We start from the raw sequence: 27,884 nt of genomic DNA, 5'->3' as shown, positions 1-27,884 counted from the left end.
TTGAAGAATCTCCCTCCTTGGAGATATTGAAGACTGGACACAATACTTTGCCATGTGCTCTGGGATGACCCTGCTTGAGCAGGGAGGTTGGACCATAAGACCCCACTGCGGTCCATTTCAACCTGACCCATTCTGTGTGAAATGTTCCCACTGTCTGAAGATATTAAGTTCAATGAAGGAAAAAAATGGCCCTGGTGCCTGCTGGTAGATGTGCTGAGGTGTGTAATGAAGCTGCTTCACAAGGCAGGTACGATTGGAATGGCTCTGGGAATGTGCTGCCTGACTTTACACACTGAGAATTGGAGGCCAAGACAATGTCACATCTGGGAAATACTGAGTAAGTATCATTGGCAGGTATCCTGAATGTAGACCTCCTCGGGTCTAAGGAAAAGTGATGTTTCCTAGGTTTTGTCTTTCTTCAATAGGTCTATGAGTATCCAAATAGTTTAGCTCAAGGAAATTAATAGAGATCATGAAATTCCTGTGTCTAGTTACAATCCAGTGAAAACTGCCCACTACAGCAAGTCACTGCAAAGTAGTGCCAGAGAATAATTTGATATTGAATACTACAGGTCTGAAGCTGAATGTTTTCCCAGTAAAAAGGGATTATTTTTCTATTCCTTATTTTGTATAATACATGGTTCTCATGTTTTTCATCATATTTTCTGCAGTCAGTCCCTTGAATCATTGGCAGTAACACAGCACAATCATTGGAAACTTCTCTGGGCTCTGAGTTAGTGCATGGCATCCAGTCCTTTGATGAGCCCATAGACCTTTTGCCTGAGGACAGATCAGACACACTCTGCATCACTGATGCTGGGACACACTACACATATTTTATCTTCTAGGCAATGCCAGGCAACAACTGTGTTTAGGGCATAAAGAATGCATAAAGAACACAATCTAGGATCTCCCTTATAGCACTTTCTCTCGAATTTCCAAGATATAATTCCAAACAGACTTCAAAAACAAACTCTTGTGGTCATCTGAGCTATGCCTGAATGAGTCTTTCTAATGCATACGGCATAAATAAAAAGTTACTTAGTAATTATGGAGAAGTTTTCTTGCGTGCTGAGAAGAAAGCCCCTGCCAGATTTAAGAAAAGCATTATTGAAACAAGAGTTTGGACTGGTTGCCTGCATGCGGTTGTTCCACAACCAGCAGTGGGGAGAGGCACGGCACCATTAAGTTAGGGGTCACTGCCACTGCAAGGGAAATACTCCAAAATAAGATCTTAGCTCCTTGGTTGCATAGAAATTCCTCAGAACCTGTTTTCAGACAGACCCATAGATGGTGGCATGAGAACAAGCAGAAGTAGCCCAAGTGGTTTAATGAGCAATTATGAGGCTAACTTTAATAGCATCGTTACTACCGAAGACGTGTCCAGGAGTCTAACGGGAAGCTCTCGAGTTTACTGCAGGTTCATATAAAATTATCAGTGTCATAAGTCTCTTTCAGACATGCATTGCAAGTGGTATTACTGATTCCTTAATGTTTCTGCACTGAAAGTCTCATTTGGTTCCTGGGGTTTTCAAGGTGAAGACACACAAAAGCCCAGCAGAGCATGATGGGAGGAGAACAGCCAGGGTGGAGTCGAGGTAAGGGGACGTGGATGACCAGGACATGAACAGCCCCATCAGTCTTTCAGTGGAAGAAGGACTACAGAGCTTCAGCCATTTTGCAAGTCAAGCTGGTTAAGACCACAATCAAAGCAGAGCTAATTGTCCCTTCAGATATTTCAAGATATCAAGGAGTACAAACTTGTACCTTTCCTGGGATTACTGTCCTCTAGGGACTAAACTACCTCATGGAAATACAGTAGAAGATTTAAGAACACAAGTAGAAGATCTAAGTAAAGAAACAAGTAGAAGATCTAAGTAAAGAAACCAACAGGATACTCTGAATTTGCATCTTAAACACTTTTTCCATGCCATGCTGTAGAAACACAATGGGAGCAGAATTGGCAAACACCATCCATATGCTTCACAAAATGACTGACGGAGCACAATGTGAACATTACTTCTGGACTGGATCAAGAGAACGCATTAAAAAAATGCATAAGTGGAATACAGATATACATTAACTCAATCTTCTCTTATTATGGAATTAAAAAATGTATACCTGTAATTATGGCTTACCTCCATTACAAGCAGAGCTGCCACAGAACTGAACATGGGCCAGCTTTGTGCAGGAGTTCAAAGCCAGTATGATGCTGCCTTATTTTCTTACTAACATCATCTTTATCCTCTCTTGCCCTTCTTCTCAGTTAATAAGACTTATGTACTGAAAGTGCTGAGATAAAGTAATGGTAAGGAGGATACCACAAAAGGTATTTGAAAAGCAGAAGTAATTTACTACATGTCTGCTTTGTTTTACTTCCTAAGCCTTCCTGTTGTGAAAGGAAATTCATCTTTTCTGGCAGACTCCAGCCTTTTTAGGCCGGAGAGCTCCCCAGGAGCTTTCGAGTGCAGGGAAATGAATGTGAGACTCAAGGAGTACAGTACAAGGAACATGGGATTAATGTTGGGTTTTGCTTTAGCTGTCACATCTGACATATAAGGAGAGTGCTGCATCCTTGGTTGCAAGAAGTATCTGGATGTAAAAACACAAGGCTGAGTCTTTGCTCATTACTATAAGACTGAAATGCCACGAATGGAATGGTCGTGTTGCTGGTGGGTGAAGCATGTAGGATCTACAACCAGGTGGGTGAGGCATTTGGTATCTACACCCAGCGAAGTTTCCACATGAGACAGACGTCAGGGTGCTCCAAACAGAGCATGTGAAAACTCAGAGAAAGGGCTGTCGATGGACAATAGGTGCAGCCTGTATCCTGCACACAGCAGGGACCCCAGAGTAGGCACAGGGAAAGCATCCACTGCCTAATCTAAATAGCACACAGAGTGGTTTTGTCCTCTTCTGTTCTCCTGCCAGTTTGCACATATGTTCTGAGTATACAGCCTGCCCTCCAAAGACCACTTACAGGGGCAATCACAGGGAAGCAAAGCAGGGAGAAAGTATCCAAAAAGGGAATTTGTTCAAGAGAAAAAAATGGAGACAGATGTAGAGCGACTAGTCACGGCTGGCGGTAAATAACCCTCTGCCTGGAGTGCTCTTTCTCTAAGAGGAGTTCACTTATTCCATTTCATATTTCCTTTCTAGGAAGTCAAATCTTTGTTTTCCTGGCATTTGTTCTTTTTCCCTTCTGTATGGTCTATAAGCTGCCTTCTCATTTTTCCTTTCTCTTCTATGTTTTGCTGTCTTTCAGGTGCATTTCTCCCATTTCCCCCTAATTTTCCTGCACTGTCCCAGGCAACATCCTTTACTACCACCCTCTCACAGTCTCTGTGCCATGAGCACACGGATGCTTCACACCTGCTCCTGTGCCTGAGTCTTCCCTCTTTCTCATGTGCACACCTCAAAATGAAGCAAATGCAACACACAGAGACAAAATATTCATCCTCTCACTCCCATAAACCTGTCAAGGCATATAGGCCAAGAAGCTATCTCTGCATAAATCTAAATCTCCTGTGAGGAGGCAATCTACTCAGAGGCAATAAAGCCAAAGGATATATTATTATCTTTGGTGTGGATCCTACTGGGCTGGGAGGTTGGCTGCTGGCTCCTCTCTGAACTTTCCTTCCCAGCCAGAGCAGCCATCCCACAGACAAGTCTAAGCTTCCTTTTCTTGGTCTGATTTCCTCCTCCCGTTGTTTGGCCAGTAACCCAAAGGACAGGGTTTAATTATGGAGTTTGGAAACCTGGTTTACACTACTCTGCCAGCACAGGATAAAACTTCAGCCTGTCTTCTGAACCCGCATCATTCTGCACTGCTGATACCTGTGTTATCCCATGCAGCATAAAATGAATTGCATGGAAGAAATGCCAAGTCAAACAAAAAGATGGGTTTAGTCTTCAAACTTCTACTGCAAATTTCGCTGAGAAAAAACCCAAAACACTGAAGCTCAGAGATTATTCCATGTTAGAACTGTGCCACCATTTTGATTGTAGGTTAAATAAATGGCAAGGCCTTTTTATATAAATAAAGACATCAGAAAGGATGGATCTGAAACAGGTCCAGACTCCAAAGCTCCCTCTCAGAGACGAATGCCGTGGCAAACCATTGGATAATAGGAAATGTTAACATCACTTGTACAGCTTTTAGGGGACCAATTTATTTGCTAGGCAGATGCCCCAGTGAAGACTCACAAAACATTTTACACTTCTAGAGATGAAATACCCATGTGGAACACAAAGGGCCACACGTTAGTATCAGACCCAGGCAACATGTCTGTGCACAGACCACAGCAGCATATGTCCCCTGGAGGGGCACCTCGTGCCAGTGACACACCACTGCTGTGTTGGCGTGCAAGGACACTTCAGTACTGTTTTGTCCTTCACCACCAATGAGCTGTGGCTCTTCAGGTAATCTCTCTGTCAGTCGTGCTCTTGCAGTGACCCTGTTTTACAGAGAAGCTGAGGCAATGAATTCAGAGGACAGGCTGCTGGAAAGCCATGGCAGAAGCACTGGGGTGGGGCTGTGTGGATATAGCACAAGGGTGGCTTGAAAGTGCATCCCACATGGGCAGGATAAAGCTCTTTTTCTTCATAGCTGTGACAGTGATAGATGGCTTGGTGAATCTGAGCTATATCGAGTTGGTACCTGGCTAGAGTCCCTGATGCTACAAGGTGATTGTCTGCCATTTTACGGGTAAGACTAAGCAGAATCTGGGATTTTTCTATAATGAGTGAGGAAGGTCATCAAGAAGGAAGAACCTTCTGTCCCCTGACTTGTCCTTGCCTTTCTGAGCGTCTCAGGAAGTTTGACGTGGGTAGCTGTGCTTCTTCACAATGGCCACCCAATGGAGCCAAGGTGGTGCAGGTGCTTCAGAGGTGTAAGGCTTTAGGCACTTCTCTTGCTCAGCTCAGCAGCTCAGTGCCACCATCTAGCTAGGACCTGGATGAACCAGAGGTAATGACCACACGTGGGCAAAACCACCAGAGGTGACAGCAAAATTAATAGCCAACTTCTGGCTGTTGCACAAATGGAGAACATTTGTCACTAACAAAGAGTACCCCAACTTTGGGGGGAGCTGTCCCCTCGTCTGACAATGATGTAGAAGCAGTGACCCAGTCAGCTTTTAGCCATCTGTGTCTGCACAGGAGGTTGTGATCTCTCCCTTTCACTGGGCACTGAGCTTCTGAGCGTGTTTTTGCCGCTCCATGAGCAGACTGGTTTAGTACCAGGTGAAGCTCTGCCTTACATCATCTGGAACCTGGAGCTGATGGAGGAAACAGCCCCTGGTGCCTACAGAGCAGGACACCTCACTACAAACACCAGAGCCCTGGGGACAGCAGTGGCAAGGCAGTCACGGGGAGCCTGGCACTTGTCTGCCTGCAGGTCCACCCTCTCCTCCTGCCAAAGTGCCACATCTGCAGTCAATAAGAGCCCACAAGCTGGCTCCTCCTCATTAGAGCAGAGAGGGCAGCTGGCAGGGGATCCTCCAAGGGCTCCCAGGCACAGGAATAAGTCCCCTCCCAGTCTGGAATAGCCCAAATTTGGTGACTTTCTGGGCATGCTGTAAAGGACAGCTGTTTGACAGGGTCTCCAGAGAAAGCTGTGGGTATGTTTCCTACATGATGAAGGATATAGGTGGTTGGCCAAGTGCCCACAGAACTGATTTTAATGCTGTTCAGGTCGAATTTACTTTTCTGTGCTGTACAGTTCATTATACACAGTGCCCTGGACAAGCATGTGTTGTTTCCAAACAAACCAAACCCAAACTACTTTAAATCCAAACAAACATGAAAGACAAAAAATACCTATTGCGAAAGATCTTTTGCACTTAGAGAGGACCTTCTCAAACCATGGGAGGCTGGAGATGAAGGCACTGCTTGCCTTCCTCTAACAAATAAGACTTCTGATATTTTTATTGGCAATAAATACTTGATTATTTATCTGTAAGCAACACCGAGGTATTAACTTCACCTATACATGTAGTACTGACCCAGAAAAATATTTCCAATAGTATTAAGCACCCAGATGATCTCAGGATAAGTGATCAATGAACAGTTAAGTATGTAACGTAACATAACCCCCAAAAAATGATCAACAAGAAAGATCACACACAAAAATTAACTGAGAGACCGAAGAGCTGCTTCCTCAACCTTCTGAAGTGTAGCACCCAGTGATATCTATTTTGATATGAAGCCTCCAATCACACTTCACAGCATTACAGATTAATAAAACAACTCCTTCTGTAAGTCTCTTAAAAGTCATTACTAAGTGAGCTCAAGTGTTGTATAATGCTTGAAAAGTCCTTCTACCTTATATAAGTTTAGGGATATTTATTTAAGCAGCATAACTGATGGGCCACAGCCCAGACAGGTACTGCTTTTTGCTAAAAAAAGCTATCCCACAATTGAATCTGGACATTTTGACAGAAAAAAGACCGCCTATCTTTTGCTGCATTATTTAAATACTTCAGATATTTGGCCAAAACACAGAAGTGACACACTACAGAAACATTCACAGCTGCAGGAGCAATAAAACCACTACCATATTTTCATTAGACTGACTGTTTCCCAGAATTTACAAGATGCCTAGAACTGATCACCTCTCTACACAGCATTCTGATAACAAAACAGAGCAAGTGAAGATGAAGATCTCGGGCTCTGGAGAGCCATGTCTTACCTGGCTCCACTTCATGCCATCCGCTTGACTGGCTGCCACTGCCTGGAGAGCGCCCTTGGCTTGTATAGAATGGCTCCTCACCAGGACTGTCCATCTCATCCTCCACAGACTTGAGACGTTTTGTAGAGCTGAGAAAGCAAAAACACAGAATAAAGGTCAAATCTGTATGGAAAAGGAGCCGTGGCATTTCTGTTGGAACATATCTTGCTAGCCCCGCTTCAGACTCACTTGGTTATGGAAGCTATAACAGATTTAAGGCCCTGGGAAGGGGAAGGTGTGAATCCTGCAGAGACATCCTACCCACCCAACCTCTCAGCATCCACTTTTTGTTTCTGATTTGCTTCCTATCCAATGACTAAGCTCCAGTGAGATACAAAACAACCTTTCACAGTGTCCAGACTGAACCTCTAAACATGTGCTAGCTTAACTAGAAGATACTTTGACATTTAAATTTTTACAGCTCCAAAAATAGGACATTTTAAAAGTACACAAAGGTCAATGAAAAGGCAATAATTTAATTTACATTGTGTGATTTTTTTAACTGGAAAGAATACAGTGCTGATACACAAGACTTATTTTATTCCTCAGATTTTTTCACAGCTTATTCTGAAAGCAAATTGTTTATCAGTTCAAACTTCTATTTTCAACCTTTTATATTAATCCACATTACACATAAGAAGAAATGCAGACAACCGAATGATGGAAGAATCCATATTTGGTTCAAGTGTTCATGTTATCCTACAAGAATAAGCATTTGACTCTGGAGCTGAGTGCCAGTAAGCACAGAAAGCCTCCAACAGGTATCTCTGGCCAGTGTCAGCATTAAAGGATCCCCTGTGCTATATCACACCTCCCTTGCCAAAAGCTCAGGACACAGAAGGGCCCTTTCAGTGGTCTCTAGTGGCCACTGGCTCCAGCAGTTCTGCAGGGAGAGGATCCCAGAGCCAAAGACACTCAGCTTGGCTCTGTTTTCCATAATGAGTTGTACAGACTGCGTGGGGACATTACTGAGAATTTCTCTTCTAAGTACTTTTCCAAGCCTGGATCAGTTCACTTTTTTTCCCCCAAATCTGTATTCTATTAAGATTTAAGGCATTCAAGAACAGGCTCCTCTGTGTAGGGGGAACATATTTAACAGACATAAAATCTTCCACTGCAATTCCTATTGGTTTAGAACTTGCAGCCTCCCCACCCGAAGCTATGCACAGGTAGGAGTTGGCGGGTTTGCAAAATCAGTTGGTGAGAAACAGGAAGAATAAGTCTTATGGTATGTGTGGAATGCAGGTTTGGCCATTCCTTAATTTAGAGAATTGTTATGTGTCAATAGGGGAAATTGTGTGCATACAATATAATTACTGCCTGATAATTCTGCTGAGTCTGTGTATTTAAAGAATTTTTTTTTTCTGACTGGGAACAGCCTAATGAGAGGAAAACAAACATATTACCAAGTTATTAACTACCCATGCTGTTTATAATTAGCTCCTTATCAGTGGTAGCTATTTGCAGAAGAATAGAGGAGCAACAACTGAGCTCTTAAGTAACATTAATAACCTCACTTTTGCTTCTGGAATCACCAGTAAATTCTACCTGAGAATGGTGCTAATGATGAGCGCTGTAGGCTACACAGTTTACAGGCAAAAAAGAAACAGCACCAAGTTTTTAATTGATGTGTAATGGGAATTCTAGTCACCAAGCTTCATAACATGCACACTAACTGCAAGAAGTAGAATGTTCTTTCAATCACTGCAAACTGTAAGAAGTTATTGCTAAAAGCCTCTCATTAAACATTATTATTTTTTAAATAAAAACAACAACTATATTCAAACTATTGAGATTTTTTACATGTGTACATGTTTACTGCAAAGCTGGTAGCACTGCAGGCTGAGACAAAAGTGTAAAAGAACATTGGGCTGGAGTTTAGACTTTCTTGTCATGTCTTTGAAATAAGTGATCTATTTTGGCTGTGGGGAAAAAAAAAATCAATCTGGTTCCTTAATAGTGTTCAAGACTACTCGAGTGACTGGGCTTGTTTATAAATCTAATCTCATGGATGATTAAAGGGAAAGGTAAAAAATAAAAAACATCCTTGTTTGATAGTTGGCATCTAACCCAAAATCAAAATCAGCCTGGGTAGTCATCTGCATTAACAATTCAGTTTTCCAAAGGCTGAGTCACAAATTTCTAAATGTTTTATGAAAACTAGAATGTTTTATAGGCCAAGGTCCTAAAATGATGTTAATCTCACAGGTAACACTTTTTGCAATAAAGAATACGTGTAAGTCTATCTTAAGACTTTCCTCACATCTCAATATTCTCCAAATTCTCTTCTGCCACAGCTGAAACTTAACAATTCCAGTGGAACTTCTCCTGACACACAGATACAAGCCAGAAGTTACACAAGCCAATGCAACAGTTTTTCTTTGAGGTTTCTACATGTAAAAAGAACTTTAACAGCAATGCAGCTGAACATTCAACTCTGTGAATCTGAAACAGCTCCACATCGTGAGGCACCCAAACAGCTTGTCAAAGAATTTAATGGTTACTTTCCCAGATGAGTAATGATGCTGGCCTGGGTTTCCAAGGAACCTGGTAGTAGGCAGAGATTAAATTACCTGGTAGAGGATGTGCTAGGTAAAGACCTCCTCATTGCTCCTGGGCTCATGCTGTAGTATGAAGAACTTTCCAAATCTGAGAGGGAGAAATTAGGGCCTGTTCCTGCAGCTATCGGTGCTGGGGAAACAAAAGAGATTGCAGTCAGTAAGTCATGTGAATATGGTATGAATTGCACTTGAAAATCACTTTCTTCTTCCTCATGAGAGTGTTTAGTTTCACAATGAGAACAGGTGGGACATGGAAATTATGAAATGCTAATGGTAACTGCCGTTACGATCGAGAAGATGGAAATTTTATCAAGAATACAATGTTCAATGACATACACTCTTCTTTGCATACCTCCAAAGCTACTTGTTTTAAAATAAAAAAATTAAACAATTTTGGCACTAATTTCTTTAAGCACTGCTTTTGTATTAGTATCAATCTAACATTTAATGAAACTTGTTGCTTTTAGGACAACACTGAATCTGTTGGCACAGTTACAGATAGGCTGCATCATCCCTGTCGTATGCTTGGCAGGATCTGTAAGCTGCATAGGCAGAGAAATACACACCTCAGGACCTTTGGGGTATACGTGATGTACGTCTTCATGCACAGAAGTTTCAAAATCAGATTAGAAATCTGAGTTCTTTTGTACCTGAGAGCATGTGATTTTTTCTCTGGTCTCTTCTCCAGCTAAATCAGAACTAGAGACATATGACTCCCAGAAAGTTTTATCCAGCAGTGAGCTTCCAGTGTTCACCTCTCATCACCGTCCCTGAAGTTTTATTGTAAGGGATATGAATACCTGCAATTTCTCTGTCCTAGAGCTTTGGCTTTACACTAAACACAATGAATTCCTACACACCCTAAAGTTTTCAGGCACAAGCCATGTGCTGTATTCTTCTGGGAACAGACAAGGAACAGAGCAGCTTAATGTTAAAGTGAACAGAGAATGAATTTCATGCAGAAATGCCACTATACAGCAAATGGTACTATATCCACTGTCACCGTTCCAGTGCGGTTTACAGGACAATACATCTTTGGGAGCTGACAATTACAGATCATGATTTTCTCTCACATTTCAGAGCCATCTGAAAAAGGATGTCCTGCACAATAAAATGCACAAGCTTGGCCTGGGCTGTATTGCCTGGGAGCCCTGATTCACAGCCACAAAGGCGAAGCAGTCTCAGTGCCACACAGGGATGCTGAGCCAAGTTTAATCTTTGGTCTGAGAATCTGGCCCATTTTCAAACATGAAAAAATCTTTCAGTCCGACGGGGCAGGAGTGAGGAAATGAAGACAGGATAGCTCCTATCACCCAGCTAACATGTCTGGGCTGGGAGTGCTGCCATTGACTGTAGCGGGGCCAGTTTTTCACCCTAAGTCTTAAGGAGCTCACAATGTCAAATTTGACAGAGGAATAATGTAGCTTTGCAGCTGCCTCATCATCCCCACAAGACAATTAGTTGTTGTTTGGCAAGGATCTTTTAAGAATGTCACTGAGACAGAAAGGGAACAGCCTGGATAGCCACGGACTTTTAAAAGCATAGGGACGGAAAATACACATCACCATTAAAATTCGAGAAAATCTGGAATGATCATCAAAAGGAATTAAGTTGGGAAGTAATTTATAATGACAACACTCAAATCCTTTGTTATCTTCTCTTAACTATCATACGCTTCCTCCACACTGGGTATATGAGAGGGTGTGTTAACACAGAGAAAGAAAAATTAAGCACAGTAAAATTAACTTGTTTTATCAATTTGTGCTTTCTCCAACAGTTTCCTGACAGCATCTACAAGAGACTGTAAAACTGATGAATTTGCATGGAAAAAGAAACCGGTGTAAGTAATTTGTGTAAAAGGTAACAGGGACATGGACTGCTATAATTCAGACACCCTGCAGATAGCAGGCTGCTGCAGTGTGTGCAGTTATGGGTTAGAAAAATGACCACACTGCAGTCAGTCTGACTTGAATGGAAATCAATCATAAAGGTACTCTCTGCAGCATCTACTCCACAGTTTTCAGCAACTTCTTTGCCAAACAGATCTGTGCTCTGCAAATCCTTTCCTGAGCAATTCCTTTGCACCCTCTACCTCCCAAAGCCCAACTTACAGGATAAGAATACTGTTTTCCAAACAGGAATATAAAAAGCCAAGCACTCAATGAAAGCACCATTTCTTTCTGGGCATTGCCAGATTTATGAAACAGTTTTATTCCAAGGAGATATGAAAGAAAAACTGATATGTGGGTAACGCTTTTCTTCTTTCTCTCACCACCTGTGTTTATTGCCCTCTCTCCAAATCCTGGGTATTTTTTCAGTTGGCCCTACAGGAAAATGGAATGTGTGTCCAGAGCAGGGGTGGGAGAGGAACATTGTATTGTTAATGCTGTGTAAACTCAGTGCAAAGTAGAAAGGGTTGACCACACAGGGGTAGCAAACATGAAGGATGCTTTGCTGGTCACTGGCCAAAACACCTTGCCACACTCAAGAGCCAGTTTGCAAACAGAGGGTTAAAGAACATAACCCACCTCTAATATACATCAGCAGAGGTTAAAGTACCTGGCATGGCTGTGGAGGCCAGTACCTGAACCCATTGGCATCCTTGCACAGGACCCACCACCCTGCTCAAGGTCTCTGGCCACAGAAGTGCTGTGGCAAAGGTTGCACATAGCTGAGCTGTTCCAAAATCCCTTCTCCTGCCATGTGCTGATGTACAGAGCTACCCTGACATGTAGAGTCTACCCTGAGACCATCAGGAAGGGGTTAATGATTTTCATCTGCATGGCAGAAGGTCAAGTCTTCAACTCCCCTTCCCAGATGGAATTTGGTTGCAACTTCCTGCCTGGCACCTGCCTACATTACTCATCCCTGTGTTTTGCAGTGCAATGTGCCACAAGAATGGGCATGGAGCAGCCAGCCCACGCAGGAGGCACCTGAGCCTGCTCCAAATAGAGCAGGAAGGCTTTTCACACTGCCTTTGGGCACTGTCCACCTCTCACAGGTCAGAGAGCTGGTGAGAAGGGGCCACTTGTATTTATTTGCAAGATTTCTGTGCATGGGTGGCAGAGAGAAGCTGTGGCTGTCCCATCCCTGGAAGTGTCCAAGGCCAAGTTGGATGGGGCTCGGAGCAACCTGGGATAGTGGAAGGTGTCCCTGCCCATGGCAGGAGGTTGGAGCTAGATTAGCTGTGAGGTCCTTTCCAACTCAAACCATTCCAAGATTCTATGATTCCGAGGAAAGGCAGCAGCTCTGGAGAGTAAGCAAAGGGATCCAAGTGGTGTAAACTGTGTCAAAACTCTGTCAAAATTAAACCTTCTTATTGTAGCATCTGACAATCCACCATATAACCTTCCTATCCCTGTCCCTGTGCCCCAGGAACATGCTCTGGCCCCACACAAAGCAGCAGCATGGTTGGGAGCTGTGCTCCACCGCAACAGGCTTTTCCATGCTGCAGCCTGCACAAACTCCAGGCAGCAACATTAAAAACACACCATTTCCCCCTGTAAGAAATGCAAAGTGACCTTCTGACATCTCAGGAACATCTCCTAAACAGGAAAGGTTGTCAGAAACTGCTGTTGTGAGTCAAAACAAAATTCTCCACCTCCATACTGGCCTTGAGTTGCTACCTGACCCAGAACTCTGAGCAACCAGCCTACAGCTCCCATTTCAGCTGCTGGCATCACAAAAAATTCCCTGTGAAGATGGGACACGCTCAAAGGGGCAGGAGCAGGTAGTTTGCACAAAAGGAGGAGGAGGAAGGTGGGTACCTCTGCCTGCACACTATGCTACTCCTGGGATGCAGCACAGCATCTCCCTGCTGCCAGCCAGCTCCCTCCACTGCCAGTGTGTCAGCTCAGCTCCTCACCCCAAATGTCAAGTAAAATAAGAGAGAAACTAAGAAAAAGCCCTCTGACTTAACCCAATTTGAATATTTATTTTGAAAAATTTATTGAATTACAGAACAGGAAACCCACTAAATAAAACCAGCCAAGTTGGCATTTGTCTCCCTTGGAATATGGCACTTTCTTTTAGCCACCTTAATATTTAGTTTCTCCTTTTTTTCCATTATTATGTATTTATTTTTACAGAGGGGCTGGGATGTGACTAAGATCATTACATGTGTAACACTGCAGTGAAGTGATAATGTGTTTAAGGTTAAATGGGAGAAACATGACATTTGACTAATAAACTTTTTCCTGTGTTGTGACTCCATAAACAAAGGGAAACACATTTGTGCTGCTGCTGAGAGGAAAGGGGAGCTGGGTTGCTTTTTTTTTTTTTTTCCCCCCAGGGCCTTTGTTTCCTCCACACTGTATCATTAGATTCAAAGAGGTCTTGCCGAATACAACAGATATGAAATGTGTGATGTTCATTTTAAAATTACAAGTACAGCCTGCTATTGACCATCTAATTATGCTGAGTTCCATTTATAAACATAGCTAACCACTAAGTTTATAGAGACTTTTTGTGCTGCTTTAATAGGATATTGATCGAGAGCAAGGTTTGAGTGGACTGCCATTGAATTGTGTAATGGCATACAAAAGGCAAGGTCACGGCAACTGTTCACTCTATGCCTGCAGTCTATTTTTTATTTTAATCTTTTTTTCTTCCTCTCATACCCAAGCCCACACAGTGAGTTTTGGATAGCAGTGCTTTGCTAAGGAATATAGAGTATCTTTTTAAATGTTAATTTTCATGCTGCTGACTTTAACTGCCTTCACTAGCGTAATGCTTAGTACAGCAGAAAACATAGAGGCTGCTGTTCAGAGAGAGCTGGTTTATCACACCCGGCTCTCCCACATGTGCTCTGTGAGGCGAAGGAGGACTAGAACCTCTCCTCCTCTCCTGGGCTACAGGGAAGGCATCCACCTGCCTGGCCCAGATCCACAACAAGAGCCAGGCACCTCACACCTTGCCCCAGGCATCCAGGACATGCTGGGGTTCATAGGACTTTCCCTGCAGTTTGTTTTAGCTGCCGCTGGATGAGTGGCATGAGGAAGATGTGTTACCTCTGTCACACCCACAGACTGCCTGGAGCACTGGCAATCACTCTCATTCCCAGCTCTTGCCCTCACCACAAGGACAGTTTCAGCCCCTTCCTCCACCCTGACAGCTGTCATGAACAAAGCCTGGCATTGGTGTGGCAAGATCCTGAGCTTTCCACTATGTCTTGGCCACGGAAGCACCTCTTACCTGTGGAATTAGTGTAAGTGTTTCAGGGATAAATAGCTGGACCATTTCTGTGTTTATACAGGAGCAGTAAGCAATTGCAGGTACGTTTGTGTGCTTATGGCGCCACTGGTTCATTAGAAGGATTAAAAGTCACCCCACTTGCTCCTCACTGCACACAGCCAACACGTTAAACCTCATCGCGTGGCATTTTCAGTCCAGGGTGCAGTCAGAACTCCCTTGTTTATCAGCATGAAGAATGATGTCATTTTGACAAATAACACACCACCAAACAAATATGTTTGATTTGGCTCTAGCGAATGTTCATAAATCCTAAATCTTTCTTCACATCCTGGGCAGTGCAGTTTATCTGGCTGCTTGAAGGACCTCCAAGGGAGGAGATCTTCCCAGCAGCTCTCTCTGTACAAGAGCACGTGGTGCAGACTCAAAGCCAAGAGGGAAATTTGTTCCCCATGCCTTTCTCCCTGCTCTAGCCTGCCACGACCTCCCAGCTCCTGCCAAGAGAAGGGGACCGTACACTTGGCACCACAGCCACCCCTCTGCCAGCACTTTCTGCAGAGGGTCTTTTCCAGTGCCCTGTAGATATCTGCCCACAGCCAGTGGAATATTTTCCTAACAAGGGGAGAAAAGGAGAAGGTTTCACTTGGCCAACAGCTGGCTGTCAGTTCCCAGACCCGTACATCTCCAACGCTTCTGCCTCTGAGCCTTTTGTTGTCAGCACAGACCTCTCCAGTGAGGGAAGAATGAAGTCTCTGTTATCTAGAGGGGTGTCCTCAGTATCTGGGGTGACAGACAACACTTAGAGCTGAGCTCACACCCTCTGCCTGCTAATAATGCAGGAGAGCTGACAGCATGATCTGCAACACCCACATCAGATGGGCTGGAGAGGAGTCTTTGTTTTTCAGATGCACATCTATTTTCTCTGTTTTACTGGGCTCTGCAAGACTCAGCAGCTGGGCAGCATTTTGAAAGAAAATCTGCATCTATAGGACTGAAGAAAGCAAGTTTCTGTTACCAACACAGTCTAGACTTGTTCAATAGCTCACAGAAAGTGCGATGATCAGCACTGATAGGTAAGACAGATAACAGTAACAGCTGACCTTTTGCTTGATTAATTCATTCCCCAAATTTGCATGACGGAGACAACTGCCTCTTACTTGAGACTCCTTGTCATGTGGACCTCTGCGAACTTTACTAAATAAACCTGGTACATAATTGCTACCAACAATATTTTGTAAGATTAATTTTACATAACAGCAGACACAGGCCAGTTAAAACTGGGGGAAAATTATTTTATTATTTTATTAATATTATTCTTAGCAAGCTAGAAAGAAAAATGACAGTGGGCATACACACAAAGATAACCTCTTTGGAAAGAAGACTGGTCTCAAATCAGGACACAGGAACATGTAGACAACCCAGCAAGGGTTATATTAACTTTAAAAGACTTTGCCTGCCAATTTAGGCAAATATGCAGCAATCACTTTGTTGCTCTGTTATGTTAAATAATTCTTTGAATATGAGCATGTGAATTCATACTGAGTTTGCTGGGAATTTGCTGCTAGACTTGACACTAAACATATCCTACTGGGTAGCCAGGGCATGTCAGGCTGTGGGCTTCTCAGACCTCATGAAGTAAACAAGGTTACGGCTGGTCAGTACGTCTGGGGCATCTCCAAGGAAAATCCAGGGTGCTATCAAAAGCAGTGTAGCTAAATCAGTTGCTGGCACTCTTCCCTCTGAGTCAGTTTTGAAGTGATATCCCAATATGCTTTGGGGACACTATTTTTGGTAGAGGTGCTGGCTTGTAGACAGGATATAAAACTGAGGTCTTGTCCTCCCAGGATTATTAAAGAGCCCATGAAAAACAGTGCAAACCCCTGTGTCTGGAACAGATAAAAGCTGAATATATTTATTTTTTTTACCCACTAACACCTTTCTTCTTATTTCTGATAAAGTTTGTATTCTTCCTGCATGCAGGTGCCCCATCCTTGAAGGTGGTGCACTTCAACTGCAAGCACAGGGAACATTTCAGACACAGTTCATAATTTGCAGAACATGTTGAGTGCTAGGATTTCTGATACCCAGTGTTTTAGTTTAGTTACAATAAAGTATCAGGGAAAATTAATAAGCATGAAACATGACACTCACGAGGTCAATGCCAAGTTCCGGAGGAGGCTGGGACTGGGGCTGGGGCGGCTGGGAAGGCTCCAGCCCTGAGTGGGGCACTTTCCTAGCTAGAAAAAGTGCACACATGGAGCACGACTGACAGAGTCCAGAGGCAGCTCTGCTGTTCAGGGCTCCTACAGCACAGATAAGATTGTGGTGAAGTGGGATGCCTTGCAGAGGGGGAGGGTGAATCCTTTGGGCTTCAAAAGCCTTGTGCCGTCACACCGAAATAAAGTGACATAACACGGAGGTGTTCAAAGCCTGGTGATAACTTGGGTTTGTCCACCCTGGCTGCAGGTACCAGCAAGTCTGTGTACTCAGTACAGTGAGTTAGATGCCAAAGCCTCTAGTTAAGCACTTTGGTAAGTGAACTGATTTGCAAATGTGCTGAGCACTCAGCAGCTCCTCTTGACTTCTAAGTCCTCTTAACTTTGTCCTTCTCTCAAAATTCCCACCAGTTGTCAGAGAAGAAAACTCAGGAGAAATGTTTTCTTCGAGCTTTTTCTCTCTCTATCTCTCTCCAGAGCATATAACTCTGGCATTCCTGTGTCTCCCACTTGCCGTGCTTTCCTTGTAGCATCCTATTTTTAATATAAAGCCAGTGTGTTAGCCAGTGTAAGCCTTTCCAAAAGAGGAAATAAAACAGGAAAATCCTTACACAAACTCTGTGTTCTGATTCAAAACCACAGATTCTCTGCTAGGTTTGTGCCAGTCATATTCCAGCCCCAAAAGGACTTAAACTACATGCTCAGAGCCAGTACACAAACAAATATTTCTGCTATCAAAGAGAACCATTTTTATCACTGTTGGTGCTAAAGAGATTGGTTGCACACCCTAAGATTTTAAAGGGGCCTGCAGCTGAGTGGTCCACCTGGGGAACTGGTGATTGCTGAACATCATGTTATCCTGCTCTAGCTGAACAAAAGATCATAGACCGGCTTGAGTGGGAAGGGACCTTAAGGATCATCCAGTTCCAACCCCCTGCTGTGGGCAGGGACAACTTCCACTAGACCAGGTTGCTCCAACCAGGCCTTGAATACTTCCAGGGATGGGGCAGCCACAGCTTCTCTGGGTAACCTGTGCCAGGGCCTCACCACCCTCACAGGGCAGAATTTCTCAGATCCCCAAAGGATCAGCACCTATAGCCCTGGCTTAGCAGTAGTGTCTGCAAGACACTGTCCATACTCTCTCCTTGGACTATCTGGATTATGTCATAGCAAAATACAATCAATGCACCTTTGATCAATGGAACAGGGTGGTGACAGGTACTCTTAATTCACTGTTGTTAGTGAGTATTGACAAGCCTGTAATGATCATGCTGCTGTGTGTCATTCATGCTGGGGGCATTAGCATTCTTTAAAGGTCAAAAAATAAATCCTTCTAGAAGGCAAAATTCCATACAGTTAATGGAAAATGTGGGCCTGGTGAAGTCAAGATGTGTGAGATTATCAGGGCTAGAATTGGTACAGTTGCTGGTATTATTAATGACTTCAGCAATATGCAGGTGTCCAGAATCATAGAACACCCTGAGTTGGAAGGGACCCACATGGATCATCAAATTCCAGCTCCTGACCCTGCACTGGACAACCCCAAAAATCACACACAAAGACATGTACACATGACATGGATGAACACAACGTGGAAAAAACAGCATAAGAAAATTTCCAATCTTATGCGCACAGATCAGATACTTTCTAGAGGTCTGGTTAGAGTCCTTGGATCCTCCAAGGGATCCATGGGAAGCTGATTTCTGTGGGCATTTATCTGCACTCTGATATGGAGTCTGTCCATTTTCATATGAGTACCAGATGAGCTTATCAATTTGCACATGCAAGTTTGCAGAATCAATTTTTTTTTTTAACTTAGTTTAAAATTCTGCTATTTTGTTTTTGCCCATTAAAAGATGTGGCACACAAACGCTGTCCACTGGCAAGAACAGGGGAGAAATGAGTCTCAATTTTCAAGACGCTGTTTCTCAGTTGGGGAAGGGGCACAGTAAGCATTGAAGAAAAAACACTGGCATTGCAGAAACCACATAAACCGGTCACAAAATGATACTTACTTTGTGAGACTCTTACTAGCTCAGTCACACTGAAAACACCTGATGTGACAAAACTGTCCTGGAAGCCCAAATGTCCTACAAAACAAACAGAGTGAGAGAACTGCGATTAGCTTTAAGCATTTAATGACAGTATTCTCAAATACTTTACTTTCATTTAGACCTAAAATGTGACATCTAATTTCCCACTTAGCAGTAATTATTGTTTATGTAGGTGGGTAACTAGTCATACAGCTATGTAGGCTGCTTTGTGGTTTCTATCTAGAGGTTAGGAAAGCTAACATGACACATCAGCAGGGAGATTTTTACATGTTAAAGCATCTCAACAGGAAATCTGAAACAAAAGAGGACTATTTTAATAAACTGTTACCTTGGATGACCCCTAACAACTTCACAATTGAAATGAAAATACTGTACCTAGGAAACAGACAGGACAGCTAAGTTCCATAATCGTTTTAAACATTATTCTCTAAAGAAACATCTGATCAGGATTATCTACCCATTCATTCAAACAAAACAAGATTTAAAGATGTACTCTTCATTTTTCTAAGGTTACACCAGGGAAATCTTAAAATAGCAGATGGTTAAAAAAATTTAAATGAAGGCCTTTCGCACCAAAAAAAAATTCTACTGTTTTGAACTAGGCTTTGAAAAGAAAAATAACCTCAGCGTAAGAAAAGTGTTAACTTTGTGCTGTGGACTCTCTGTAGGAATCAGGGCAGACACGTCCACACTCGTCTCCCTTGTGCAAGGAATGCCTCTACACTTGGTATCAGAATGCTATTGCACTTTACATAACAGTATTTTCCTTCTTCTCTGCAAACATGCCTACCACCAAATGTTCATTTAATTTTCACGGGTATGATCAGTGACAAAAGGAGCAGCGCTGGGGCTGCAGCCCAGTGCGAGGGTGGGGTACGGCAGCTCACGCGGGACAGAGCTGGACTTCAATTAGAGGGAGGTCTGCAGTTGGTCGGCCAGGCTGACCTCCTGCTTTTGAAATCAGGGTCAAAGGAGAAATCGCAGGATAAAGAGATTATTAAAAGAACTGTAAAGTCCTACTTGCCCACAGGATAAGTGCCATACCTTTTTAGGTTGTCCTACTTAGAGTCACTGATTCCGGCGCACGCACACATATATTATTGAATGTTTTGCAGGGACACCATCTGCTCCATCGTTAATTGTTTGTCAGGCTCAGTACGATTTCCCTACATTCCATATATTCTATTGTACCCACGCTCATCCTGGGAATACCTGTTCACCTTTCTCTAAGGACCAGAGCAATAGGACTAATGCAAGCTGCACATTTGATTCTCTGGCTTTCTTTTGGGGTTGCTTAAAAAACCCAATATATACAACATGTCCCATTGCCATTTATACCTGGAGAATAGGATGCAAAAGAAATACATCCTGTGTGCAGGACTACAGAGGGTAGAATGTCAGGGAATGTGTCAAGGAAAGTTTTGGGAGAGATCTGGAGAGAGACAAGCCATTCATCTCCAGCCAAGATCTCATGGAATTCTGCTCCTACACAGAAGAAGTTCCCTGTTTCTGTGAGGAGCCCACGGTGCCAGATGAACGCAGTCGCTAAGCTAACAGACTCCAGACAAGTTTCTACATCAGGCATCTTTTTATACTTCAGCAATAATGATGAGTTTTCAAACTGTGTATATGTATATCTTTGGGCATCCTTGTGTATGTGTGTATACATATGTATTATGTACACAAACATATAAATATACACAAATCTGTCATGCTCCAGCTGTAGATAAATGTACTATAAAATATTGAAATTGATGCTGAAATTTCAACACAAACAAATTCCTCAATCTGCAAACAAGGTTTTTATTTACATCAAGAGAATAAATTTTTCTCTACTTCAAATGAATAAATGTTCTTACGAGCTTTTATTTTTCCTTATTTTCAATTGAGAAATGGCTCTCAGATAGCTGTGAATGCTTTTGCCTGATCTGCTTTGTATTTTCCCATAATAAAGGTGATGACTACCTCATTCTGCTTTTTAGAAACGGTTGCTGGCCATACACAATGTTTGTTCATCGACAATTTCCCAAGTATTTTTAATATGAAGATCTACTTTTCATATGCTGCAGCAGACCTGCCTATTGAATTAAATGATCTGTGAATTAAAAATAATTCTCTTAGGTCTTCACTGAAACCACTCATGTGCCTAAAATTAAGCATATGCTTAAGTGCCTTGCTGGATCAGGGCCAGAATGCTTACTACTCCGCAGAGCCCTTCGGAGGGAAGCCAGTCTATGCTATATAACTTCTCACACTGTGCTCATCATGGCAGTATCTGAGCAACTTCCAGAAGTGCATCCAGCAATGCCATGAACATCTGTCACGTGTTGTTTTTTCACAGTGTATCATCTTGGCTCTGCTCTGGTGTCCACTCCCACCTGCATTTCTCAGGCAGGTTCCTAGCTCACGAAGAGTGAAGGTGAAATTCAAATACGAGAGGAAAAAAACCCCAAATCACAGCCACTGTAGCACATTTGGCTGATTTTTTAAATTAGTCTAAAGCCTTTGTTATTATCCAATAAAAATGTGATTGTTGCACAGCTCACAGCGTTACCTTAACTTGGCAAACACAGTTTCGTTTCTGGTAAAACCAGAAATGAAAATGCCATTTAAAATATATTCTAACTCTCAGGGCATGAGAGAAGTTGAATAAGTTATCTTGGGCCTGCTGACCTCATTATTCCTATTTTGGGTATACTTGAAATGTCTGCATAGTTCTGCAGGAACATTCCTCATGGCTGTACATGTAATAGTAATCATTAAACAACAGCATGCAACGAGTGTGATTAGATTTTCACCCTTCAATACTGCAAATAAATGTTTCACAAATGAAAGGTGAATTTCACAATTCTCCAATTTGTTATTTACTTATAAATATTAGGAAATCAGGGGCTCTTCTTGCCAATGATTAATAATATCTTTATACCCATAAAATCAATGCTTAGAGCTGTATCAGGAATTTATTTTGATGCACTGTTAGTGTGTAAATTTGCAGTTCACTAGAACCCCATGGAGGTTTAAAGATTTGCCTGGATGGCTCAGATTGCAAAATCCAGGCCTAAGACTGTCGCTTTTGCTGAGCTAGGATAACAGTGCAACATGAATGTGAGAGAAATAGGACAAAGAAGCTAGAAATGTAACTGAAGAATGACTAGGAAATAGCAGGAATGAAAAAATATGTGAAGAAAACATTAATAGGAGTCAAAATGCAAAGATATATCAATTTGGCCGTTCCACTTGATTCTGAATGAGAAAAGAAATAGGTAAAAATCAAGCAGTTACATATGCAGATGTTAGCATTAACGAGCTCCCGTACTGAAAAGATGATTAAACATCTTGAAAGCTCATGAGATTTACTTTTCATATGGCACTTTACTGAAATATGTTCCCTGCAACAGTTTTGCTCAATATCCCAAAGTTAGGACATTGAAACTGCTGTATATGACAGGTTATCTCTGCAGCTTTGTGCAACACTCACAGTTTGGTGATGAACCAGGTGTTCAAAATGAACCTCAAGGAGCTCATTCACTGAAATTCTGGGTACAGATTAAGACACCTGGCTGGCCAAGGCAGGCCCTGACTCAGCAAAGTCACTGCAGCACGTTTCATTTTCCTCACACGCCTGACTAAAGCACATGGTTATTGCCCTGCCAAATAAAGGTGGGCTGACAACACTGAGGAGGAATTACAATATACTGTTGAATCATTCCTTCAGTGCAAGTCTAAGTGCAGGTAGGACTTTGCTTATTACCTAAGATCTCATTTCAGCTCATGAGGATGATCATATTTCCCCTAAGGGGGAAAAATCCCAGGCTAATAAGATCAAATTCAATAAAGCAGATCAGGATAGTGACTAACAAACCGTATGCCATTACCCAATCACACTTTTGTTATATTGTACAAATGTGGTGCAACACTATCGTAACAGGTACCACATGGAAAACATCCTACCATAGCTTGATGACTGCTTTAATTGGGGAGAAAATTCATAATGTGATTTACATATTCTTCTTTTGGATCCCAGGAGAGAAGCGAGAAGAAAAGGCTTGAATTGCTGGAGCCTAATTCTGATCTCAAAGAAGTTTTAAACAAGTCTTTCTACACTGATCAAACAGCGTTTCACCTCATTTTCTCCTAATTTACACTGGCAGAAGAGAAATCAGGATTAGGCTTGTTGTCTAGTGCTATTTGTTTTGAATTATTAAGCAAACATTCCTATTTCAATGAGTAAACGTGTACAAAGGCAACTAACCTTCGTCCTAAAATCGAGTTTACAGGGGGAGTATTGTCTGCTTTCCCAATTAATGCTGTAAAAAGGAGTCTCAGACGTTGAGCTACCAATCAAGAGCTTGTGTTGTAGCTTGAGAAAATCATGACTGATGCAATTACTTTTATGTAGAAAGTCTGAATATGGTCTATAGGTTAAAGTTCATCGGGCTATTGTTCCTTAATTGAATATCAGAAGATGTTTTCAAGGTGCTCAAGGTATTATTGTTATTTAATTAGCAGGCTTCCTTGTGTAATCCAACAGTATTATTTTTACTCTAAAATAGTTAGATTGCACCACAAATACACAAGGTATTTTCTAAACAGAGATACAGCTGGTTTCCTGAAATCCAAACTTAAATAAAACTGGGAAAGTGTTACTCCTTTGAAGATGAAGAAGTCCAAATCCAGTTATTTCTCTTCCACTACAATCTGAGTGACAATGTATTAAGATTAGAAGAACAGCTTTTTGGAAGACTTTGATTCCTTTTCAGTGTTTTAAATTACACAAGTCCCCCAAACTAGCAGTGAACCCATTTCTAAAACCTTTTTCATGTTCAGCATCTCACTATACATAGCCATCTTAAAACCTTAAAATAGTAATAATCAATTAGGGTCTCAAGCCTATTATCTTAACCAAATGCCTGATTAAAAGAAAAGCCCTCTCTGCTCGAAGTGCAACTTGATTCCTTTTGGTTTTATCCTCTATCTAGATAATCCCATGTTTCACAAACAATGCCGAGGAATAATGTTGATGAGAAAATTAATGTCTGTATCACACAGCACATGCACGCCCGGAGAGAGGGGATGTTATCAGAGGGAACCCGGCTCACCCCGAGGACTCCCAAAAGATTAGCTGTTCCACGGCTGCACTGGCTGAGGAGGATGGGGGTGATGGAGTTAGTCCTAATCTGCATTCTCCAGCAAAAAGGAAAAGGCTGAACAGGCGTGCTTCAGTCGAGACCTTTATAACATTTACACTCTGCTTAATTGGAAGGTGAGTTTATCAAGGCTGGACTGACCCACCACTGCAGAGAAAAACTTCAGCATTATCCCACATTGGAAATACAAACAAAGATTCACGGGGCCAAGCCACATTTGCTAACTTCTCTAAAAAAAAAAAAAAAAAAAGAATATTGAAGAGACCATCCATCCCAACCACAATACTCTGTCCAAGGGAATGTCTGTGCCATTCCCATGGCAGACAGCACCACGGACTTGTGCACTGGCCTGGATATTGCACGTAGCAGTAATGAAATCTGCATTTACCAACAACCCCCAAATACTGATGACCAGAGCTGCCACAGTGGCCTTGTTTTAACTACTTTGTACAAAATGCATTCCTCAAATTTGTAAATGATAAGCCTTTAACGTCAAATTAGACCACATTTTTAATTCATGGACGTTTTATAGAAGAGTTAAGCAAGACATTATACATTAAAGGTGATACAGAAACCTCTCTCGTTCCCTGACAAATGCTCCCACTTCTATTTCAGCTTGTTATTTCCAATTTAATTTTAATGCCACAGCAATAGCTCACCTTGGACAAATTGCACATTTTCTTATGAAATTACTGCAGGGCCACATGTCACAGATGCCGCTATTCTCCCTGACTTGCCTACCTGCCTTTGGCTGAGGTTTTAAGAAGTACCAGAACTTTCTTTGTGGCCCATAGCAGGATGGATTAGATCATCCAGGGCATGTCGTGTCACTACAATAGAGGAACACTTTTAAGACTTTAAAGTCATGTAATACAATTCTAGGCTGGATCTTTCTTGTTAAAAAAAGTAGAATGGGAGTGATTGAAAGAGAAAAGGCCAATATTTGACAACAGAAATCAGCATAACCTCCTAACAGCGGCAGTCATGGATGACTGCCCTTTGACCCAGGGAGATTATGTGGGATTTCAATGACAACAGCTGGAAGTGAGCATGTGAGAATAGAGAACACAGATCTGAGGCCTCCTACAAAAGACTGCACAATCCCTGCCCAGATCTGAGTGTTGATTAGAAATTGTTTCCTGGTCCTGGCTTAATAGACTGTGATAATGAAAGTTTTGTTAACCCTTCACAATATGCAAAACCATTGGTAAATGATTTGCCTTTTTGGGTTTTTAGCTAAAAAGTCTGTATCCAGCAGACAGTAAAATTGTCTGTCTAAAATTGCTAGTTTTTGTGGGTGTCCAGCGTTCAAGTTCAGCTCCTTTTCATAAGGTTTTTGCACTCTTGGTGGCCATGGGGAATCAACATCTGAAGGTGCTGGGAATTGGTTCTGGGGATGAACCCTCACCCTCTCCCTAGTGAACCTACCTGACCCACCACAATGGGCAATAGGTGTACTCCAGAGGTGAATCAGACCACAAATACACATTAAATGTCTCCCTGTGCATTGCCTTTCATACTCATTTTAAAATCTCTAGTAGTAACAATGCTTAATTATTCTTTTGATATGTATCCTATTGCAATTCCAGAGTCTGGGTTACAAATTAATAAACGTAGACCAGAGGAAATGTGGAATCAGGCTGTGTCACCAACAGCCTGATCCTGCAGCAATCCACTGCAGCTTCATGTCTTAGGAGATTCAACTCATTTTATATTTAAGTGTAGAGATAGTAGAATTAATGGCAGCTTATTACTGTTAATGAACCGATCACAGATTGCAATCAATCATGTCAGGTTTTGTCCAAGTGGTGGGCACACAGATAGTTCCTTTCTCTTCAAGACAAAGGTCTTTTTGAAACACTGAAAGCACTTCAATTCATGTTAAAGACCTTGTGTAATGGAAACCATTCCAAGATCTAAGATGTCTGGTGTGGTTTTTCATTTCTGATGACTCCTAACATTGTTGGGTACTTTTTGATACTTATGTGTCTGAGAAATCAGTTAAATACAGTTTTTTGATATAATGATAAAAATTTAGAATCTCCCTCTCTACCATATACCCAATTCGATACAAAAATTGCATTAATACTGATAGTGGCCTATAACTTGAAAAACAACAGATGTCTTAAATTAGCATATTTCTGTTTCAGGTCCTCAATCCAAAAATCAGATTTTAAAGAAAAGAAAAAAAAAATCATTTTAAATGGTCATACTCATTTGGCAGCTTATAAAATAATGTGCCTCCTCAAAAGCATTTCAAAGTAAATGAGATGAAATCTACCTTGGGATAATAATTCTGGAATATTTATGGCATCCAACAATAAAAAGAGTAATAAAAAGAAAAGCCTGCCTCCCTGAAAATAATAATATGAAGGAGTTATTTATCTTCATATTTTCATATCAACCCCGGTTACAAGAGCAGTGACAGCTGCGTTCTCCAAGGTCTGTGGTGATACTGCCAGTGACTCAGTGTCCAAATGAGCCCAGAGACACCACACGGTTTCCTGGAGCTTCCAGGGAAAGCTGATGGCACGTGCTGCTGCAGGGTGCTCCCTGCACACCCACCAACAGGCACCTATCCACAGGCACCCACCCACTCTCTCATCCCAGGAAGGGGGGTACTGCTATCTGTGCTATTTCCCCTCCAAGGCCTTTGTAAAGTGAATGCTCCAATGTCATGAACTCAGCATTGCATTAACCCCAGGATCCCCCTAGAGAGCTGAAAAGTCTCCTAAAGAGAATAATGTAAGGATAATTTCTATCCAGCTGGTCATTTTTTGATGTCAGTATCATGTTTCTGGTACAGCCTGAAAACATGGGTTTCTACTCATTTGTCTGCAGCCAATCTCACATACTCCATCAACTGCCCTTGTTCTTCTCTCCATCATCTGTCCTTGCTCCTCTTACTTCCCATCAGGTATTAACTGACACTTTGCCTCCTGAATTTTGTTCACTGATTTCTAGGAAGCTCCTGGCAGAAGCAAGGGCTTGTAGGAGACAACGGTGGGGCCACATTCTGGTCTTCACACTGATGGAGTGCCCCTTGGTACATTCACAGTCTACCTGGGTTTACACTACTTCAAATTAGAATTTAGCTGCAGTATTAATGCCATAAATATTATTGTTCATACTGTGTGAAAAACATCAGTGTGAAAATAAATGTAAGGATATTTAAAAACTGGTGTGGAATACTTAGGTATTCAGACTAATCATGGGCTGAAATAAGCACATTTGTTTCAAATCCTGTTTATAGCACTGCAGCCCCTCCCTCCTTTAAATCTTCCTCTTAACCATAGTGATGTTTATTGAATACCTGTCATTTCTCCAGCAGCATGTGCCAACAGCGGCTCACCAGTGCCAGGCTGCATGAAAACCCTTCTGTCTCCTATTCTCCAAGGGGCTCCCTTAGATCAACCACTACCATACCCAATACACTGAAACCCATAAATTTGCAGATATTGCAGTCAAAATTCTTAACAGGAAAGTGCACCCATTTTGCCCAGTGTAGCATACTGAAATATCACATGGTGAGAAGCATTTCTCACCATGTGTAAACTGTCAATTTGATTTGAAATTAAAATTTTTGATTAACATGAGCATTTCTGAGCCTCCCGCTGGCAGCAGCCCTATTGCTGAAAAGTGACATGATTTGTGACACACATGCTGTACAGAAGCCCCATGCCAGCAATTGTTAAACCCATTTTCATTTACGGTATGACACTCAGGAAAATAATTTTAATATTTAGGAGAAAGGGGGTAAGGGCTTAAGGACTGAAGTCTTTTATAGGTGTAAAGCAGGATTAGAGCAGCACGAAAAATCAGCACGGGGGTCTCCCCGTCTTGTAAGTCATGTCTCTTTTCAGCAATAGGAACCATCTGCAGGAGGCTAAGAAAGGTCCATGCTGAAGCACAAAGCCTTCTTTTAAATCCAGTTGATATTTCAAACACAGCATGAGGTACTTTCCACCTATGAATGCCGAGATGCT

The 27,884-nt window shown here is 42.1% G+C and overlaps 1 protein-coding gene across 17 annotated transcripts in view; it reads right to left on the bottom strand.

Annotated features, from left to right (window-relative positions):
• The window catches only part of NFIA (nuclear factor I A), a 353,253-nt gene that overhangs the window by 72,720 nt on the left and 252,649 nt on the right, over positions 1-27,884 (bottom strand). For all 17 annotated transcript variants that reach the window (XM_050306547.1, XM_050306545.1, XM_050306546.1 and 14 more), the window contains 3 exons: positions 18,713-18,787; positions 9,304-9,421; positions 6,692-6,819 (listed from right to left, as the gene is read on the bottom strand). In XM_050306547.1, the coding sequence (XP_050162504.1) occupies positions 6,692-6,819; positions 9,304-9,421; positions 18,713-18,787 (321 nt within the window). The remainder of the gene's footprint in view (positions 1-6,691; positions 6,820-9,303; positions 9,422-18,712; positions 18,788-27,884) is intronic.

The sequence above is a fragment of the Myiozetetes cayanensis genome, unplaced genomic scaffold, assembly GCF_022539395.1.
Source record: "Myiozetetes cayanensis isolate MyiCay16 unplaced genomic scaffold, myiCay2020 scf12, whole genome shotgun sequence".
Lineage (NCBI taxonomy): Eukaryota > Metazoa > Chordata > Aves > Passeriformes > Tyrannidae > Myiozetetes > Myiozetetes cayanensis.
Note: the sequence above shows the minus strand (reverse complement) of the source record. Positions and strands in the feature narration are given on the sequence as shown.